Here is a 20,840-nt window from a genome sequence, read left to right on the forward strand (position 1 = left end):
GTGTGAACTTCATGGAAGCATTATCTTGTAATCTGTATAAACATACTGCATAATAACTCTTGCACAATACATAATGATGCTTAAGGGAATAGTTTGACATTTTGCAAGTATGCTTATTCACTTTCTTGCCAAGAGTTACATGAGAAGATTGATACCGCTCTTATATTTGCGCGTTAAAGTTGTACTCCATAAGAATTGGGTTACTTGTTTTTAGCAACCTCTTTGGCTGTAAGATGTAATTAAAAGTTATTTTCTTGTCACATTCATGGTAACTATTGTTGTGTCCCAGATCGTGCACTTCCACCCTCACCCACTTTGAGGGTTGAAGTGTGGGCATGCCAGAAGTTGGTAAAATGCAGTGTACTACATTTATCCAGTCCCACACTCAAAAACGGCCAAACCGTTGAGTGTGGATCAATGAACAATCACCGCCATTTTATCTACGTAGCGGAAGATGCAGGACTTAATTCAAACTGGAAAATGGCGCAATGGATTCACTTTATAAATGTAAAAAGAGCATCACAAGGATTTCTGGCGGTGTGCTGAGTCAGAAGACTTGTTGGAAAAGCTTTTGGAAAAATAAACAGAAGAAGAAATACGATCGTCATTTCCGGTAAGTGCTCGGCAGCAGTGTGTGATTTGAGACAGCACTCACTGGGGAAATTGAGTGTACTGATTGTGTCAGTTATGACCTAAACATACAGACTAGAACTTTTTTTGTACCAGACCTTAAATAGGTCTAATAACGCTGTGAAAACAGCCTGTTTAACATGGGGGTCAATGAGAAATTGCTCTATTGTGGAAACTAGTGGCCACTCTGAGAACTGCGGTATGTGGCACTTCCGTATTGGATCAACTAAGTCGCTGTGGTGGGGGCCTGGTCAGCCCAGACCGGCAGACCAACCACTGTCAGCAGTGTCACTAACATGGAGGCTTATTTACATCTAGCCTGCGGATTCCGCCACAGACACGTCACATGGATATTGGAATACTCTGCAAAAAAGGCAAGTAGAAGTGCTTTCATTAGGGGTCATAGATCAAACACCATTGTTTTAACTCACTCTTCGATAGATAGTAACTAGAAGGACAATGTAATAGATTGAAATCTTACGGAGTAAATCTTTAAATATGAGGCTGCAGCCTGTTAGCTTAGCATGAAGAATGGAAACAGGAGTAAACACCTAGCCTGGCTCTGTTGGATGGCAGCCAATGAACAGAAACCCTCTTCATAATATTTTCACTCGAGCTTAGTACATTAAGTCCGCTATATCAGGTTCTGGCAGCGTTATCCTTTGCCAAATTAACAAAATTATAGCTCATATGCAAAATTAGAACTGAATGAAACAAAATAGATATAATGTGCTCAAGGACCTGTACTTGAAATACTAAAAAAAGTGGGTTCAAGGCCACATGCACAAAAGAAACATTAGAGAAACTGGGATTACAACACACGCACAGGGAGAGACTTCATTCTCTGCTCAGGTCATCTTTACTCCACCATATATTTACATGGAAAATATTTGTTTGCTGCTTTATTAATGTTCTGAATATTAAGTACAGTGAGCTTTTGAAGGGCTGTTTCCTCTGTTTCTTTATGCTAATCCAAACAAACTGGCTTCTGGCTGTAGCTTCACAATTATTGCACAGACATGACAGTTGTATTGATGGGGGGGGGGGGGGGGGGGGCGTAATTTAAAACATGCGGGACTGTGCTGAATCCCTCAACAAAGAATAGTTATGTCACATGTCAAATATAAATATGCAAACATTTGCTTTGTTGGCGAGCAAAACAAAATGTGGCTCGAACGAGTATTTGCCAAAACAATTATAAGCGCTAAAATGTTTGTCACTTCCAATAACAGACAAAGAATAGGATGAGAAAGAGGAAAAATGCATAGGTCAATGAATGTAATACCCATTTACCAGAGTCCTCAACTGCCCCTTTGGACTTCTTCATCTAAAACAAAAAAGGAAGTTTTATTTAGGACTGTTGCCTGTTTACACCTAAAAAAGCAAGCAATAAATTCATGCCGCTGAGGAGGTGAGGACGTAGCAGGTCATCAGTCAGAGGGAGTACACACTTGTCCTGTAATGTGTTTGTTTTGCCATGGGCCTGTTTATTCTCTCTACCGGAACACCCCCCCCCCCTTCCCCTCTGCACGACAGAGCACCCCTTGACCCCGTGTGGCAGGGAAACGGAGCAGTGTGTGTCTTGTAGGCTTCCTTTGGGTAAAATTTGTGATAATGTTGGTGTACAAACTTTCTAATCAAATAAAACCGACATGAACAAGAATGTATTTCAAGGTTGTCTTACAGATAAAGAGTCAAAAGTGTCTATAACTCTCTCATTTATTACCTCTGGACACTTATGAATGCTCAGGCTGTTCTCAAACCACCATGTAATGAGGCAGGTTGGGGTGTTTTTTCAAGTGTTTTCCTAACCGTCACCTTTTGTTGGCTAAAACTGTTGTTTTTTGTACGATTTTTCACGGTCGACTTCTGGTCCATTTCAGCTTTTTTTTTTTATATCCTGACCAAAGACATTTCTCAATACCAAGTATGCCAAGTTCGGGCTTTTGAGTTTAGTAGTTCAGACTTGGCAACTTCAACTGGGGAGTCCATGCAGTATGGTCGTTAATGTGAGATTAATTTTGGGATACCTGGCTGTCCTAAGTCCACACAAGTCACCTCCGATGTATCCTCGAGGGATGGATGGAAGTCACATCCAGGGATTTGGACTGTACTTGGCGAGATGCGGAGTCCACCAGAACATAAACAGACAAGATATCAGTTGGAGAAACAGCTCAAGTGTTTTTCATGCCTAGCCTAACCCTAACTGTCACCTTTTCTTGGCTCAATCAGTCATGTAACGTTGTTTTTTGTACATTGTTTTTTGTGCGTTGTTTTTTTTGCGTTGTTGCACTTCTGGTTTCGCTTCTTTGGACTTCCGGTCCGGCCCTGCAGTGTGTCAGCATGTTTTTTTTTCATCTGAATTTCTGTTCATAACTCTATGTATAATTTGCTACGAACGTGTTCATGACTGCTCTAGAAGAAGAAGCACCTCAACATAAGACTCAGGTACAAAGCCCAACATAGTCCAACAGGTCCTCCTCAGAATCTGGGTCACTGGGTACATCTTGTTACAAATGACTATTCTGGCCCCGTAATGCTCTGTCACTGTCTCAGCGGTAACCGGCCGATGCCATTGCACTCTCTACATCCCTCCCCAGCCATCTGTTTCACTCCTTTCACTACTCTGCAGAGGATTTCTTTGCATGGAGCTCCCGACTGAGGGGCCAGGCGTCGGTCCAGCTGGTAGGCAGCGGGACCAGACTGTTTGTTTCCAAACTGACGCCCATATGCGTCCTCACCGTGGGGTGAGGTACAACGGTTCATCAATCACAAGTACTCTCCCAGTTTAGCCTCTCCACAGAGACACTAGGGGGTTGGTGTGTAGCAAATGAATCAATATTTTTTAATTTGGGGTTAGAATGAGATAAGGTGATAACTACAGCAACATCCCTATCACAGCTGTTTAACAGGACACTGCATCACTCAATGTGTTGTCAGATAGGACACTCCTATACGCTGTTTTTATTTCAAAACCTTTGAATTTATCATCTATTTTATCCACCTATTTTCCAAGTCACAATTCAGAGGGAGAAATATTTCAGTTTTTTACTCAACTTAATCTTCGTTTTACCAGCAGGGGTTAATTGTCTTGAAGACAGGGGTCCTAGGGGCATTAAACTAATTTGGTCAAAATGGCATCTTCCCTAAAGTCATTACATTTTGACTTGATTATTTGATTATTATTGGATTACCAAGGGCATTAAAAAAAGGATTTTTTTCCCCCTCCCAAGGTTACTTTCAATTTATGTTTAGGAAATTTCTTTGATTTAAGCGTGCAGATAAATATTAATGTTAATATGCCGTCACAGTAACCCTTTCTATGGAGATCACATCTATAGTGTATAATGTGGGCGTTCGTAGTGAATTATAATACATTCATAATGTTTATGACTACACTTATAAACACATATAATGTTGCAGCCAGGATTTTTTCTGGCTTATGTTTGGTTCTGGACTTTCAGTTAGGATTTTGAGGTTTTCAGTTTCATGTTTCATTCATTGTTTTGTGTTTCCTGATTTATTTTGATATAAGCGCCCCACAATCGCTCAGACTTTTCTGATATCCCTCTGTTGTGATTGTCCGCCCTGCCTCCATTAGTTTCACCTGTCCTTTATTAGTCCTGCAATCACCTGACCTCCTGCTCACCTTTTCTCACTTCCCCATTCAGTCACTCACTATTTATACCTTTGTTCTTTGTCCGTTCGTCTTCATTTACATTTGGAGTTTTGTTATCCAGTTTCCCCTTTACCTGTCCTGCTGTCCCCTGTCTGCCCTTTGGAGGCAAAACCTGCAGGCCATTAACCGTAAATCATTGAATTGTTCCTGTGCCCTCCTCATCTGCCTGCATTTGAGTTCTTGTCCCATTATGTGCACTCCCATAAGGCTTTCTGGTCATTCTAGATGTATAATGATGTATAAGTTGTCTTAAATTGATGCTCTTGGCTGGTTATAAAGTAGAGATTGACAAATGCATTTCCATGCATTTAAAATAATCAATGCGGCATCATAAGTGACCATGTAAGATGCAAGTTAAAAAAACATGCAGAGAATTACAAGTAAATTGTGTATGCTTTAATAAGTTATAAATCCTATACGATATATTGAAAGTAAGGAAAAGACAAAATAGTGCCATACATTTGTGACAGGATTTCTTTTCACTATGGGATGAAAACAGTGAGTTGACAAACCATAAACAACTGGGTGCAGCTACTGTAATAAATTATTTTAAGTGCGAAAATGCATTACACTTACCACCAACAGTGAAACGTTATTATGAGGCATGCATTATTATAGATACGTTGATAACACATACCATGATAACTTATAATACGGCATGCTATTGTAGCATAGTATGAATTCTGATGGTTGAGGTTACTTAGTAATCATAATGTAATGTATGCCACCAGTCAGCTCAGCATCTGTAAGGCGCTTTTAATTCATTACAAATAATCACAAGTCATAGAAAGTCTTACCAAAGATTATTCATTTTTACATCTCGATGTATTATTGTGACCTTAAAAAAACATAAATGTGACATTATCTCTTGAGTAACACCGACTGATGTCTTCTGTCTGTTGCTGTTAAATCAACATAAAATGTTCCCACATGCTTGACTTCCTGTGCACGGCTGATTTTTTATTCTAGTCCACATCAGCAATGCAAAGACCCACAATGACTTATTTCCAACACTCCCCACCTTTTTCTCCCTCCAGTGCAGAGCCCAGTGCGCATGCTCAGCCTCCCTGAAAAACCACATGCGTCTCTCAGCTCGGCTCTCTCCAGTGCCAAGGCGGAGAGATGCGCACACCGAGGACTCCGCAGCAGAGAGATAATGCGAGCAGCTCCGAGCAGAACCCGGCTTTAGCTTCACCTCCCGACACCCCTGACCCGTCTCTCAACACAATGGGTTACAGGGAATATGGCTAACTTTGACTCACTTTGCGTGTCACGGGAGAATGCCACCGGAGAGCTGTGCTGCCGATCGGCTGAATTGAGCACACAATAACAGAGACTTGCGCGAAAGAGGGGAGGGGAGGGTGTACCTGATTCCAGTTGATTTCTCATCCCTGCTCCTCTCCCACTTTGGTTTTGAGAGATGATCACGGAGCTGGTGTGCACCGCCGTGGCTGTGGGTCTCTATCTGAACACGCTGGACGCAGATTTCTGCTACGATGACAGGTAGGTTTTCCGCCGTCAGAGCGCAACATCCCCATGCGCTGCTCCACTTGTCATCTCCTCTTGTTACCTCCGCACGGAAGCGCAGAGAGGGGGGACGGGTCAATGCGCCTGCCCGCATGTTTGCCGGTGCTTTTGTCCGCAGCCTATAATAAATCACTGCTTATTCTATAGACTGTAGTCAAAGGCACAAAGACAGGGAGGAAGGACAGGAAACGTAGGCTACTGAAACCTGTGCGGTCCAGTTCTAACTAAATACGCTGCTCATTGAGTTTATATTGTTGTAGTCTATTGCTTATAACATTTGGGTAAGATCTTACCATTAACTAAGCGTTTATTAGCAGATAGTTCCTCATTTCTACCTCAAAATGTCGTGCGCCTCATTGTTAAATGTTAGAAATAAAATTGGCACATCACATGTTCCATGTCTCCAGCAACTAAAAGCAAGTTCAACACGTTGTGGTCCCATCGTCTGGTGCTCACATGAAGTGGTTCAGATGCTCTTTTGTGTTGATGAAGCACTGCTGCCTGTTCTAACAAATGCCCTGCAACCCCCCTCTGGGGAATAAAAGCTAATTTAAACCGGGAGTTTCATTTTGCAAACAGCTGAATAAACACGTCAACACTATAATGCTGTGGAGAGGGCATTCACAGAAAATACTGTGTGTGCTACCCTGATGGACTGTAGAGGTAAAATGATATATGTTTCTTTAAAAGACAAAGACAGCATGGTTAGTAATATAGACCAGTGGTTCTAAGGGGTCAGCACCCTCTCAGGAGTCCCATGACAAATCTGAGATGATAAAATCAATCTTCAGATCATTTTAGCCACTAATTGTTTAGTAATTTAGTAGTTTAGCCCTATATTATGTAGAGCCGTGACTATTATTTGCCTTATCGATTAGTCTATCGACAGATACATAAACGGCAACCGTTTTGACAATCGATTGATTGCTTAAGTAATTTTGCATGCAAAAATGGCAGAAAATGCTGCTTTGAGCCTCTACTTTTCTCTGTTTTATATAATATTAAATCTTGTTTTGTCTGACAAACTGTCCTAATCCCAAAGACATTCAGTTTACATTGATCAGATCAGACAAAAGTAATGAATTCTTGCTTAAACTAATTGTACAGATGATTTGCATGTATTTCTCTTACACAAAATAATGTTTATTCACAATATTTCTCAAACACATGGCCTTTTTCTTATATCGATATTCCATACTTTCATGTTCTTTTGAAACTATTTGGTTGTCCACACTGAGGAGGGCACAATCTACAAATTATGACTAAAGCGTATTCCAAGCCTGCTGTGTTTCACATCCACAAAAAAGAAAAATATACTGTAGGTGAGTGAGCTTGCCATACGTGAGAGTAATTGCCCTTCATGTTAAAGTTCAGCACCACAGCTGGTCCCCTTTTAGAGGGGGCAGATAGTTCTCCTTTGACTCTGAAATACCGTATACAGTGTTTTGGCTCCTGCAACAGTTCTGTCAAAACTGATATTAATAAGTCTTCCATTATCAAATATTAAATCACAGGTTTAAAACTGTAAAATGCAAGGTATGCGGTAGATTTCTCTTGGACAGATCACCTCCCTTATTCGTCCACAGTTCCGTAAGTGGTTGCTGTCTGGTAAGCATCTCCAGACACCCCTTAAAGGTCAAAGACCCCCACCCCCCCACTTTGCTTTTCAACACCATCAGTGACCCCTCTGTGTGTTAATGCGAGAGCAAGACAGAGTGTGTGTGTGGAGGTGAAGGAGGATAGTGGAGAAACCTAGGGTGGTGGTAGAAAAGAGCTCTGTACGCTGTCTCCAGTTCCATCACACCTCGCCAAGTATCCCTATAAAGCTCTCAGAGGGGTTTCTCATCCATCAGCCTTGTGTGTACATGTGACTGTGACACCGCAAGGTTGTCAAAAAAGCCCCTCGGTGACAGATTACCCGAGGCGGCGCCATGTCCACTTCAACCTACGCCTCGCACTCCATCCCCTCAGTGAAAGTTCAGTATCCGCCAATCCTGTGTATCAATCAATGTCACCATGGTAATTTACGCTCTTGGGGACATACTCTGGCGTTTTGGTTCAGTGATCTCAGATGGAGGAGGTTGAATACCAATCAGAGGTCTGACCTTCCCTGGTCGTTCATCAAACGCCATCCTCTCTCAGGGTCAAGAGTCGCGTGCTCCCGGTCTCTTCCCTCTGGGATTAGACAAGAGTTATGAGCTAAAGGTTACGGTGAGAGAAAGAATGAAGTGGAGAAGCGTTGCACTAATCATTCTGGTATGGAGTTGACTAAAAATATCGTCTTGGTTGTAAACAAATTTATTCTTTGAAATTTATCTTGTCGTCTTTTGTGAGATGAGACATTCTTATCTGACCTTTCAACCTGTAATCAAATTCTTGTCACATGCAGTTCTTAACATCGAAGACGAGATGGCGGAGCAGATAATTCTAGGCACTGCAGCTTGTGTGGATGTTCTGGCTGGCCTCTGCTTTTTCAATCATGTCAAGTGTTTTTCCTGGGCACTGCTCAGGGCCCAGCTGAGCACTCACTTGGCCAGGAGTAATCCCAATGAAAAGCCTCTGCGTGTGAAATGACTAAGTTTTACGGGAGCTGGGAGACAATTTGAGCCAGGCACATTTTTCGATTTGGGGAAATAATCAAGACATGATCTGCTGGTTTACAGTATCTAAGATTTAGCCAGATGTAAAGGTGGACCTTAGATTTTTTTTTTAAAACAAGCTATTCACACTACTGATGTGCATGTTTGTACAGGCTTGTTAGATTGATTGCTTGGGAGTTGTGGTCATAGATTGAAAAAATATATTCACCATAACCTCTGGACTCTCCTTTGAACACGCATCATCGAGGCTTTTGACAGGTTAACAAATGAGGCTCCGCATGATGCCGACATTTCAATGATATTGGTTTTTAACAACAGCTTTTGATTAATACATCCAGTAATGGATGTCTTTTTCTAGGACTTGGGCATTATTCTGCAGACACCAAGAGTGAAACAAGGACAAGAGATAATGGAGGCGAAATTGTGAAATGAAATGCATCCTAAGTGGCTTTCAGTATTCAGAGTCATGTATTCTAAAAGATCTGTGACCCCAATCACATCACAGTCCCTCTGTTTAAGAATCATGCAATGGTCCCTCAGGGGATTGAAGTGAAAACATGTCCTCTCTTTGTTTCTAAAGAGAAAAACAATTTATTCTCTGGGCAAGGGGCTGGGTGTGGAGGAGTTTGGATTTCACTCACTGGCACATTCCCCTTAATAATTTAAGTTTCATTCTCTATTTCCAATATCCTCACAGTTAAAACTGAAAATGTTTGTACCAAACAAGGGTTTAAACATTTAACCACACAAATGACACAGAGATGATGCAGAGTAGTGAATCGAGAGAAGTGCCACAATGAAGACACAAGATCATCTGTCGCTTGCAACATCTGTTACTTTTCTAGCTTGGTTTCTGAGGTTGACCGATAAATGCATCAATATGGGATCATCCTTAAGAAGCGCCCTTTCATCTTATTTCAATAGTGCTGTGAGTTGAAGTGCTAATGATTTGCCTATATATATTTTTAATGGTCCACACATTGTTTCACCCCCTGATATGAACAATATCTCTGTGAAACCCTGCCAAAGAGCATAAAACAAAAACATTGGAAGAACTGTTCTCTCGCCCTTCTTTGTGTCCTGTCACTGCCAGTTGTCCAATGTATGAATGTAGCACATATGCCCAGTTAACAAGGAGCATTGTTGTGCTTTTAAGAGAAGCCGTAAATTAATTCAGTTTCAAGTAGGCCAGTTTTCATTACAGTGTTTCTAGTTGAGTCTTTTACGTAGTCCCATAATCACTGGAGTAAACATTGGACCCATTATTCACAAGCCACACATCTCCACAAAAATGCATTTTTCACACGGACTGATCAGTAGAATATTAACTGTGTTTGAGACCTGTTTCTGTGAGCAGCTGGCAACCCAGCTAAGCTAACGTCAACGTTCACGAATGCTTCAGAATAAGTTTTGTAATGCTAAAAACATGGCTGTTAGCTGTGTAAATACGTAATGTTAGTCAAGAGAAAATATAAATAAATTATACACACAACTTTTCATCCATCCGCATTACGTTCACTACACTTTCAAGCATGGTAGTACCCATTTAGGAGACAGGAAGTTGATACCATTTTGTTCCATTGGCGCAGCCTAAAATGTGGTATATTTTGTATAGACAATCTTTGTTGCAACTTTATGTATTGGTCTAACAGCGTAGTTTAGTTAAATTAGCGCCGAAGCATTTAGCGTCTAAGAGCCAGATGTATTCTGGACTGACATTTGCTATGTGGCTAGAAAAACAATGTATGGTTTAGACATCCAGCCATCGAAGGTAGGCTATTTAATGGTTATCAACAGTCAGCTTAGCTCCAATCGTAGCACACAATGCACTAGTCCTCACGTTGCAGCCACAGGGTTCACACAACCTCCAAATCATTCACGTCTAGATGGTAACCCTAGAAACTCTGGCAAGATTCACTTCTCAATGACTAACCTTACGCAAATCTTGGGTTTCCCATCTAGACATGACCCTCCAACTCCAAACAAAACCAAGAGGTTGGTGAATGTAGCCTTCCCAGTAGTACGCTAGCCAGTTGAGAAGAGATGTAAACAAGACAACTTTGGAGTAACGCTAGATAGCTGCCTCCCCTGCATCAAACTAACACATCCAAGACCAGTGTCTAAAGAGACTTGTTGTCAGCCATCCATTGGAACACAATGCTGGAATCTGCCCAGTATTGACCACAACATATGGCTGTTGTTTAAAACATAAGGCCCAAATAGGGATGTAATATTAAATTTGTTAGCTTAACAATACGTTAGTACATTTTATGCATGAATTTAATTGTGTGCCATCAAAAGAACCCACGTCATCTCTTTTTTTCAAAATAGTTATCTCCAAGGGGTTTGCATTCCCAAAGCTCACTGGGATGGGTTTTGGCCCACTGTAGTAAATGTTGCCAGGAATCTTTGTGCCTCTAGTGCAATAATTATATAAAACATGTGCCCTAGTTATGTTGAGGCTGTTTAAGTTACACTATGTGCTCAGAGCAGGTAAATATTGAGGGAAGATGTAGGCTAATGAAATGAGTGAGAGAAATTTGACTATGCAGTAATACAGTTGAGGTGAAAAGGCTTGTGTCTGTCGGGGGAATTTTTACTGTAAGCGTTTTAGAGATGAGTAACACTGCTTTAAGACCAGCAGAGAAAATGAACAGTGCGGTGTGTAAAAGTGATGGAGAAAGTATAATTTGACATGGTTTTGAGGCTTTTAACCCAATTTGCGTATAAAGGGGTATGTGTTTTTAAGGAGAAACAGGCAAGCCTCATAAAACGTGTGGTTTGGTGCTGAAAAAATGCTGTTGCCATCATATGAACTAGCCCGGTGTCAAGCATTAGCATGTTTTTTTTTTTTACTTATAGGACATTAGGCTATTGTATTGATGTCTTGTTTTTGCAGTCGTAGCCTTCTCAGAGTTGGTGGTGGAAGCATCAAACTATCAGTTAAACAATAGGACGGCAGGAGCAAAGAGTCTCATTTTGATTATGAGCAGATTTAAGTTACGAAAGCACTTAGTGGTCAACTCTGCAGATGTTGTGGCTTTGAAACTGCTTTAAAGCCACAATTGAAGGCTTGAACTCAGAATGTTGAATGGGGTGAATTAGAATTTGTCTTTGGGTTTATAATGGTGGGTAAGCAAAGAGATGGCAGTACTTCATGTGCTGAGGATGAAATATTTAAGCCTATCTTCTTGCGGTGGGATGTGCTCCAGCTTTTACAATCCTTAAAGGGGCAGGAAAAACAATCTTCTGTCAAACAGAATAGCTTGCATGACTTGTTCTTCATAATGAAAAGGGTATTGAGGCAGGTAGATTTACTTATTTTATCAGAAACATTTATGGAAGGTATTGTCATAATAAACTAAATCTCTTTGAAACAGTTAGACCATCACAGTATCTATATTGCCCGCCAAGGGTCAGAGTTAGAAATAGCTGTTGCCCAAGGTTACTTTGAGTCATTTTGTGTGTTCCCTGATATTAACAGTTTTATTTGTTTTGTGAAGCCACCCTCAAAGCAATTTCAGTCAAAAACAACTGGACTGGTTGTGTGAGATCCAGGTATACCTGGATCTCACACCAGTTAGTTCGACCAGTCCCAGCCTGGTCAGATGCGTACATGTACTGATGAAGCCTCTTGGATGAGAGGTGAAACGTCTTCCTAGACAAACAACCAGTCCAGTTGTTTTTTTTGACTGAAATTGCTTTGAGGATAACGATGACCTGGATGAATGAGAACATTCACAGGCTTTGTGAAGCCACGTGTTTTATGCAGGAGGTATTGTTTTGTGCCAGTCATTCATATAGATATAAACCCAGTTTTCCAAAAGCATGCCTTGAAAGCATGGGAAAGACGTCCAATGCAGATGGCCAGATTCTAAGAGAGCGATCAAATAATTAAGTTGACTGACAGACAAAAAATGGTTTTACCTCCCCACAAATAATGCTCTGTCAGTTTTTAGACTGCATGAATAATAAATCATCGGTTAGGTTTCGGCAAAATAGGTTGACGGTTAGGGTTAGGCATCAAAACGACTTGGTTGGGAATAGAAAAAAAATGGTCGTGGTTTTGCTTAGTTCCAGGACACAAACACCACCACGAACTAGGACCCATCCACCACCACCCTGATCTGAGCTAGGGCTCTTATACTATGTCACCTAGTTTCCTTCTTTGCTCCGGATGTGATTTCTACAGTAATAAATACTTGAAAAATTATAAAACAGTACCAGTCAAAACTTGCACTGGCACTACACGTGGAATACACCCAAATTGCAATGCATTACGTTTTATAGTTATATGTACCAACAGTGGATGAGGACGGCCTGTGCTGGTTGAGGCTGCTGCTAACCCTTGGCTGCCCCTTATGCTTTGCAGGCCGTAGCCTACCCACTCGTCTGCCAAGGCATGACTGCCAAACCTCAGTCCCACGACCCTTCCTGTATACACACCATATGTGGATCCCAAAACACTGGTATCCATGGACAACTGGCCTTACAAGTTTGCCAGCGCCCTCTGCGATATACATACAAAGCCATAGATTTGTCATAACACCCATGCTAGATTTGGGAGGCTGACAACCACAAACCATAGATAAAGGGGTGAAAACATCGTCTCAGTTTCTTATCTGGCCAATCGCACACATGTTCATCACGCTCTTCCCCAACTGAGAGCCTTCATAACTGTGTTCAGCAACATGGGCTTGAATTTCTACCACAGCGCACTAAACTCACTTTGCAAGCAAGGCTCCTTTTTTATGGCGTTAGATTACACTTCGAGGCTGGCATCCACTTTCTCTCTTTGAACTACAAGGTGGACTTATAGCAGTTGTGGCGTAATACAAAACCAGACCCAAGTTGGGGATCACACGAATCGCAAGCAGTTACCCTTTCAACATTATGTAATCAATCTCTGCCCAACTGGGTTACTTTATTTTTAATTGAGCAGATAAAAATTTAATTGGGTGGGCTGTGAAAACTTGGGCTACTTTTTATGCCATTTAAGTGGTTTCTAACAGCGAAAGGTTTAGCTATACTACGGTAAAATAACCCCTCCTCTCATACCAGTAGTATAAGACTGACTGAGCACTGAGTTCAGTAGGCTCAGCTCGCAATCACTGATAAAATGTTCTTTCAGTTTCTTAAAGCTATGTTAAAATATTTCGCCCCATTCAAATTGCTATTTTTTCATAGCTCTGTGATAAAAGACTAGAAAAGCTTTCACCTGTCTATATGAGTGTTACTTTAAACTTTACATTTATCGAAAAGAGTTTGAATAAATAAACATTTTAACGGATGACCAAAAGCAATTGAATGGATGCTTGCTTGAATTCATACTGAGCTGTAAAACCACATCTTGTTGTTTTTGCTCCTTTGTTCTCGTCTGACGTATGACATTTTAATTTATTAGCTTTAGAGATGCTGGCAGGCAGATTTCGTTACCTTCAGACAGAGCCTAACTAGTTTTTCCCCCCTTTCCAATCTTTATGCTAAGCTAGGCTAACCGCTACTCGCTGTAGCTTTATTTGTACCCTACAGACGTGACAGTGATATTCATGTTCTAGTCTAACTCTCAGCATGAAAGTGTTTTCTAAAATATTGAACACAGTTCCTGTAATCTTGTTAATGTTCAAAGTTTGCACATAAAAACAATCTAGTCCACCTGTAATATGATGGGATAAAAGTTGTGATGAACACCCATTGATCTCAGCATGAGATGCTGACGCTGTGCAGTGCCTTAGTTATAATGTAAGTACCGGTAGCTTCACGAAACCAACAGAGATTCATTAGCTTGGCAACCTTGGCACTGAACCCTAGCTGAGCAGACTCTTTCCATTTTCACGCATGGCTTCTCCAGCTAACTCTTGTAAAATATACTAATATGCATAAGGATTTCTGGGTCAGAGCAGGGCCAACGGTGTGTGTGTGGGGGGGAAATCGGCTTGTGCTTCTCACCTCATAAAGAACCTCAGAGGGGGAGATTGAGAGAGCTGACGTGAGGGCTTGAGGGATTTAAGATTGAGGAGAGATCAGATGGCAGACCTGCTTCAAGGGCACAGTTATAGTGTTTTGTATTGAGATGAAGGAGGAGTGAAGTGATTATACTGGAAGTTCTGTCGCTCAAGTGTAGTACAGTTGGTATTTGTTTGCATTCGTCTTTGAAGCGTGACACCCGAGACTTGCTAAAGAAATTGACCGAAACAGAACCGTAGGAGGTCGTTGTGAAATACTGTGAGGGATTTTAAAATGGATATCAAGTAATTTATCTCTGCATATAATACTCATTTGTACATACATAAAATGTATCATTTCAAATTTCTGTAAAACATAAATTCTTGGCATTAGAAGACATGTAGTACGTTCATATTTCATTCACATCAACATGATTTATTCTGCCAAGGGAGATAGCCTCTCTTCTCTTCCTGTTTCCTCCTGATAAGCGCCTGAAAGAGCAGAATTGCACTAGATAACACAGATAGAGGAAGTGTGGAGGTCTCAGTGCAGCTGTCTTGTTTAGAGGTTCTCTCATTGTGACACAATGAAGGGCTATTTAGAGGAGTGTTGACAGAAGTGGTATTAGCAAAGGAGATGATAGTGATTACTATAGAAAGTTCAAAAAGAGGGGCATCTGCATGGCCTAAATCTTCTATCCTGATGTAGGTAATTTCATATCTTAATAACTATACATATCGTGATATAGGATGTTTCTAATGATTCAACAAATAAATGAATACATAGTCTCTATAACATAACCACATGGTGAGGCCTGTTTTTGTCAAGAACTTTAGGGCAAAATTAAGGATCAGAGCATAAAGCATCATCTAAATTACATAAATATTAATGTTACTCAGTTTGGCTGCTGGTTTTTCAAAATACTGAAAGAATCGATATAATAATATATATGTACATGTATATAATAATAATTTTTTTTAATATGTATATATATATTAAATATATATTAAATATTTTGATGTATATCCTACCTTTTCTTCTTTATCTCAATCTATCATGTTATCTTCTCATGCATGTGAAAGCGAGGGTTATGTAATGCAGTTTATGTAAATTGAATTACACTTAGCGATAATGTAAAGTTACTGCTCATGGGTGAATTGTTGGGTCTTTGTAAATCATGAATAAGTCAAAGAGTGTGGTCTTTACCTACTCTATGTGTAAAATGTCTTGAGATAACTTTTGTTATGATTTGGTATGTCAATAAGAATCGATTTCAATTGAGTTGAATTATTAAACCAATACGGCAATATCGATATTGATTGCATTGAAAGAATCATCGCCCTGCCCTACAGCAATCTGCATGGTTTGAAGCTGTTCAGAGCTGTAATTGAGAGTGCAATGTCCTGCTTCAAATATAGTCACAGATTTTGCTTTTGTGCTGGATAATTTCCTCCCCAATCGAAACTCCTATCCACTCAGATTTGGCTCAGTTGCAAGGTAATTATTCTGTGTTTAGAACCATAAAGCACACCATCCTTCAAGTTAACTATCCCCCTTCATCATCTAGGCGGGGTCAGGAAACATTTAAGCCAATCTTCCCGTTCTGATGGCCTGCCCATTTAAGCATTGCTCAATAAGCCGCTCACATATCTCGCGGATGAGAACTGAACTCCTCATTTCTGCACAGTTAGTCTCTCTGGCTATTTTTTTCCCAGGTACTCAGAGCTGGCTGGAGATAAGGTGAATGGCTGTTTAAGTAAACATGGAGGTCCTGGCGGTGGAAGTCAGCCTTGATAAATGGGAGAAAGCTCTATTTGATAATGGCTGTTTTCCTGCCTCAGAGATTAACCAGCCACCGTATTTATCTTTCTACAGAATGTAATTTGTTTCTCACCTTCAATTTGATATTCATGGATCAACGGCTAGGGGACAGGCTGTATGGTTATAGTGCTTTCATGACGAGCTCTGACAATACTGTAATTTACTTTTGATGTGTTTTGGGGGGGAATCTACCACACCTTGAAGGTTTACCCTTCAATTCATTATTTTCATCTTTTAATCTGGTGGATTGTACTGGAGGTCACTGAATAATGCATTGTTTGGGTTTGATATGAGCATATTCAGTTTATATGAGCTCTGTGATGCATTTTCACTTTCATTTTGATAAGAAACATGCAACAGAGAGCTTAAACCATCAATACCCCCCCCCCCCACCTACATGGAAATTCAGCAACCAAGGCAATCACTCATTCTTTTTCATGTGATTCGAACTAAAGAAACATCCAAAGGCGCTGCTCCCGTTGTAGATGTGTATCTCTGCTCTGTAGACATGGCGAGCAGACAGATTAGAGGTCACTCACTGAGTGCAACGGTGCCAGCTCATCCACCACGCTGGGTGCATTTCATCAAAAAATGAGGCTCACTCGTTACCACGATAACACATCCAGGCAATTCATTACCGAAACGTCTGACGACGAAAATTTAATCCACTTTCTGTGGCCTCGCAGTTTTTTTCCCCCCTGCTATGACCAACTGATAGTGTTATCAGCTCAAGAAGCAAACCTTGTGACATCGCTGTTGCGGACAGAAAAGATGTTTATCCTTAAAGTGGAATGATATAATGTCCGGTGAATCATTTCTTTCTCACATGTAGCGCACAAGGGGGGATTATATGTCAAATGCATTCTCACTTACTGGATACTCTGCTTGGTTTAGGTGAGGAAGCAGGACATGATTTGGATTATACCATGATCACGTAGACCGGTTTGTAGTTTGGTCAGTAACAACTGAATCATCTTGTCTTAGCTCAAATTTATCTGACGATTTCCACATCATCTCTCCAGTTAGACCGAGTTGAAGATGTGTGTGAAGCATCTACGTTCCATCAGAACTATTTCCACCATCCTTCAGCATTGTCACCCCACAGAGCAGGTGCACTAGAGACTTCTCCTGGCCTAGTCGGCTACTTCCCTATTAGTGCTCTGCTAACTTGAATAGGGATTCAGTTATTTATTTGTTGTAATCGGACCAAATAAATCCAATTCTGATATAAAAGTTTTGTTTGTATCGCTTGCATGTTGTTGTTTTTTTAATCAAATGACCAACATGGAAGTCGTCATTCCACTGTTTGGCCTCTTTGTTAAATTGGCTTCAAAGTCCGGCACTCTTCCTGCAGGCCTGGTAAATTATTACCAAGCCCTCACCACAGTGACTTCCTGGTTGATCCAATATGGAAGTGCCAACAACTGCACTTCACCTAGTGGCCACGAGGAGCAGGTTTCAAAGAGCAATTTCTCTTTGACCCCCATGTTAAATAGGCCGTTTCACAGCATAATGAAACCTATTTAAGGCCTGTTACAAAAGAAAAACATTGTAGTCTGTATGTTTAGGTCATATTTCCTTGACAACACTGAAGAGGGTGAATTTTTTTTCTACCAGGCTAGTTTCTTTTTTATTGGAGGTTAAAGTTTAGGAATAATTCGGGGCGCTGCCTTTTGTGTGACAGCTAGCCGCTGTCCCCCACTTCTCCTCGGAGGTATATGTCAGCCAGATAGACGTATCTCCATCCCTTCGACGTCACATCAATGCCCATTTTTGGTAAGAGGAAACGATGCAAAGTCAAAGTCTGACAAGATGGTGACTCCCATCGGCAAGGGCGATTGGATCAAGTTGAAGGAATGGACCTCGATGTAGAGGCTATGTCCATTTTTTATACAGTCTATGATTGTTACACGTGGGCCCGATTGGACGTTATACTTTCTTTGTCCTAGCTGCTGGTCTGTTTGATGTCCGATCACACTGATTTTCACATTTGCGTTCTCACATACAGCTCCTCCAGGTAATGTCTGGATCATTTCAGGTTTGCAGCTCAGGTGTCAAAGGGGCTTTGGTGAACTTAAGATGTTCTGGTAGTCTGACTGTGTTACCTTCCAAAAGAGCAGGCTAGCTGTGTCCCACTGTTCCCAGGCCGATGCTGAGCTCAGCTAACTGGCTGTTAAACCTTTCCTTTTAATAATTGCCTCATGTCAGTCCATTTTAAGTGTGGAAATGTGGAGGAAGTGTTCTATCCACCAGTGCTTTCTATAGCTGTGAATTATATGTATATTGAATAACAAAAAGAACAAGCTGGCTGCAATCACTTGTAACCCAGTCTTCCATACAAATGCCATGACGTTGTAGCATGACATCATGTCTGCTTGTCCGTCCAGTCCATCTCAGACGGGGAATATGGTTTTATGATGTTACACGATGCGTTTTATAGTTTCATAATGGAGTTTCCTGCAGCGTTTTAAACAGGGCCATATATTTTGGAACCCCTGCTGATAGTTTGACAAACTTGGATTATATTAAACCTCCTGCAGGGAATTACATCTGACATATTTTATTATCGCAATGGATTATGTTGCTCTCATAATTCATATGCTTGTATTATTTGTTCTTGCTTTGGAACATTGATATTATTTGTATTGCCAAGGAGTTTCAGAGCGGAGTGAAAGTACCTTTGAGCCACTTTAGACAACTTTTGCTTTGTCCTAAGTTAAGGGTCAAATGGATGGGGTTTGACTTCATTGGTTCCAATGTGAGAGTCGAGTTCAGGCAAATGGTTTCGTTGTACCAACCGTGTTCAACAGATCACAGATCAGAATTTGAAAAGATCTTAGATAATTAGCACAGATCCCTGAAAAGAAGACAGATTTGGTTTGGGTTGGCCCCTGTGCTACCCCTCTATAGCTACAGTTTCTCTCTGGCTAATGCTGGAATGTGACAACTGGTCACGGCAGAAGAAAGGAGGGCCTATTCTGGATTGGATACAGTGCATTACGGCCTGTTAGTGCAAACTCGGCCATTACAAATGCTGCATGTGGATCCGACCACTGAAAGCTGTTAGCGCAGAAAGACGCCTCACTGCTCCTGAATGTGACCTTCGGGGGGGGGGGGGGGGGGGTTGTTTTCTGTAGTCATACCCGGTTCTTTACATCCAACATAAAGGCACAAATCCTCTACATTCTCAAAATAACGACGTTTTTTTAAATTACTGATCAGATTACAGACCAATACTGGTGGAGCATTAAAGTTTTTTTTTTTTTTATTGAGAGACAGAAGGCTTTGGAGCAGAAACAGAATGCTGCTTTGTTTCTCCAGCTGCTCCCTTGGCAGCACTGCAACACTCCTCCACTGGCTCCGTGATTTGTCATCAGCAATTAAAGTTGTCTTCATTGTAATCCCTGCAGCAGATCAAAAATGATCCGGTGTCTAACAAGAATGCCGAAGTTTGAACAGAAGTTCCCTCTCCACAGCACAGACGTGTGGCACAAAAAAAATCAGTCTTCATACCCACATTTGATTAGCCTTCAGCAAAAGCACTTTTTAAATTTTTATTCCTTGGTGTTACTTTATAGTAGAACAAGTGTCAGAGTAACACAAAAAATCCGAAATTCAAGTTCAAGTATTCAAGATACATGGATTTTTGGTGCAGAACAGAGAAAAGGAACTTTATTTTCCTTGGCAACAGACTGTAGACGCAGCTGGACATTGCCAAGGTCTGCCATGCTGTTGATGCAAGTCAATGTAGTGGGCCTGCACACTCTGGAGGGGGTATTGATGTTGTTGATGTATTGTTAATACAGTGTGTCCACACCTGGGGCCACATGCATAAAACTCTGTGAAGATTCCCAACTTTAACTGTGTAGGCACAAAGACATCAGCATTCTCTTCGTCAGGTTTATAAAGCCATCTGTTTCTGTGTATATCTCAAACATTGTGGAGCTGGGCGTTCATGGACGAGCCTTATTTCCACATAGTTAAGTGCCTCTAAACATACGATTGCATATAGAAAGTGGTGCCTGGCTCCACCACTAATTAGATGTGTCAATGATGGCAAAGAAGAAGTGCTACACCATCCTTACGCATGTGGCTATTTGTAGAATCCATACAACAAATTATTTCTGCAAACCATCATCTCAAAGTCTCAATTATAGTTCATTATTTAGAAGGGTGATCAATGATTCATTCATAGCGCTCAACGAAACAGACTTTACAAAGAACTTCACGGTTGTTAACGGGTGAGATGATGGTTCAAAAATAAAAATAAATAATAATAAAAAGGATGATGAAATTCATGATTCATATATAATTTATCAGTTTCTGAATTCGCCTTTGATAGACATTTACACACACTGTGTTGCCTGCAAAAACAATAACATAATCGATGTCTCCTCCTAATTGTTTACCTGCAGCTACAGCCCTGTCTGAAGGATATGCGAGGTGGATACATCTTACCGTACCAATTTATATTTGACAAAAGGCGTATGCGTGGTTTTTGTTTGTACACATCATTTATGCATGCGGCCCCTGGTTCTCCGCAAGTGGGTACACGAGTGCATGCAAATTATACAGCTGGACTCAGGCGAAAAGTGAGCTGAGAACATTGGCTGTCCTTTCTGAGCCGTGACGATTCA

General features: G+C 41.0%; 1 protein-coding gene across 1 annotated transcript in view; it reads left to right on the top strand.

Annotated features, from left to right (window-relative positions):
• Positions 1-5,446: 5,446 nt before the first annotated feature.
• The window catches only part of LOC310962433 (protein O-mannosyl-transferase TMTC2-like), a 59,112-nt gene continuing 43,718 nt past the window's right edge, over positions 5,447-20,840 (top strand). The window contains exon 1 of the mRNA XM_083934898.1: positions 5,447-5,812. Within this exon, the coding sequence (XP_083791024.1) occupies positions 5,730-5,812 (83 nt within the window). The 5' untranslated portion in view covers positions 5,447-5,729. The remainder of the gene's footprint in view (positions 5,813-20,840) is intronic.

Source organism: Echiichthys vipera (genome assembly GCF_963691815.1).
Source record: "Echiichthys vipera genome assembly, chromosome: 20".
NCBI lineage: Eukaryota > Metazoa > Chordata > Actinopteri > Perciformes > Trachinidae > Echiichthys > Echiichthys vipera.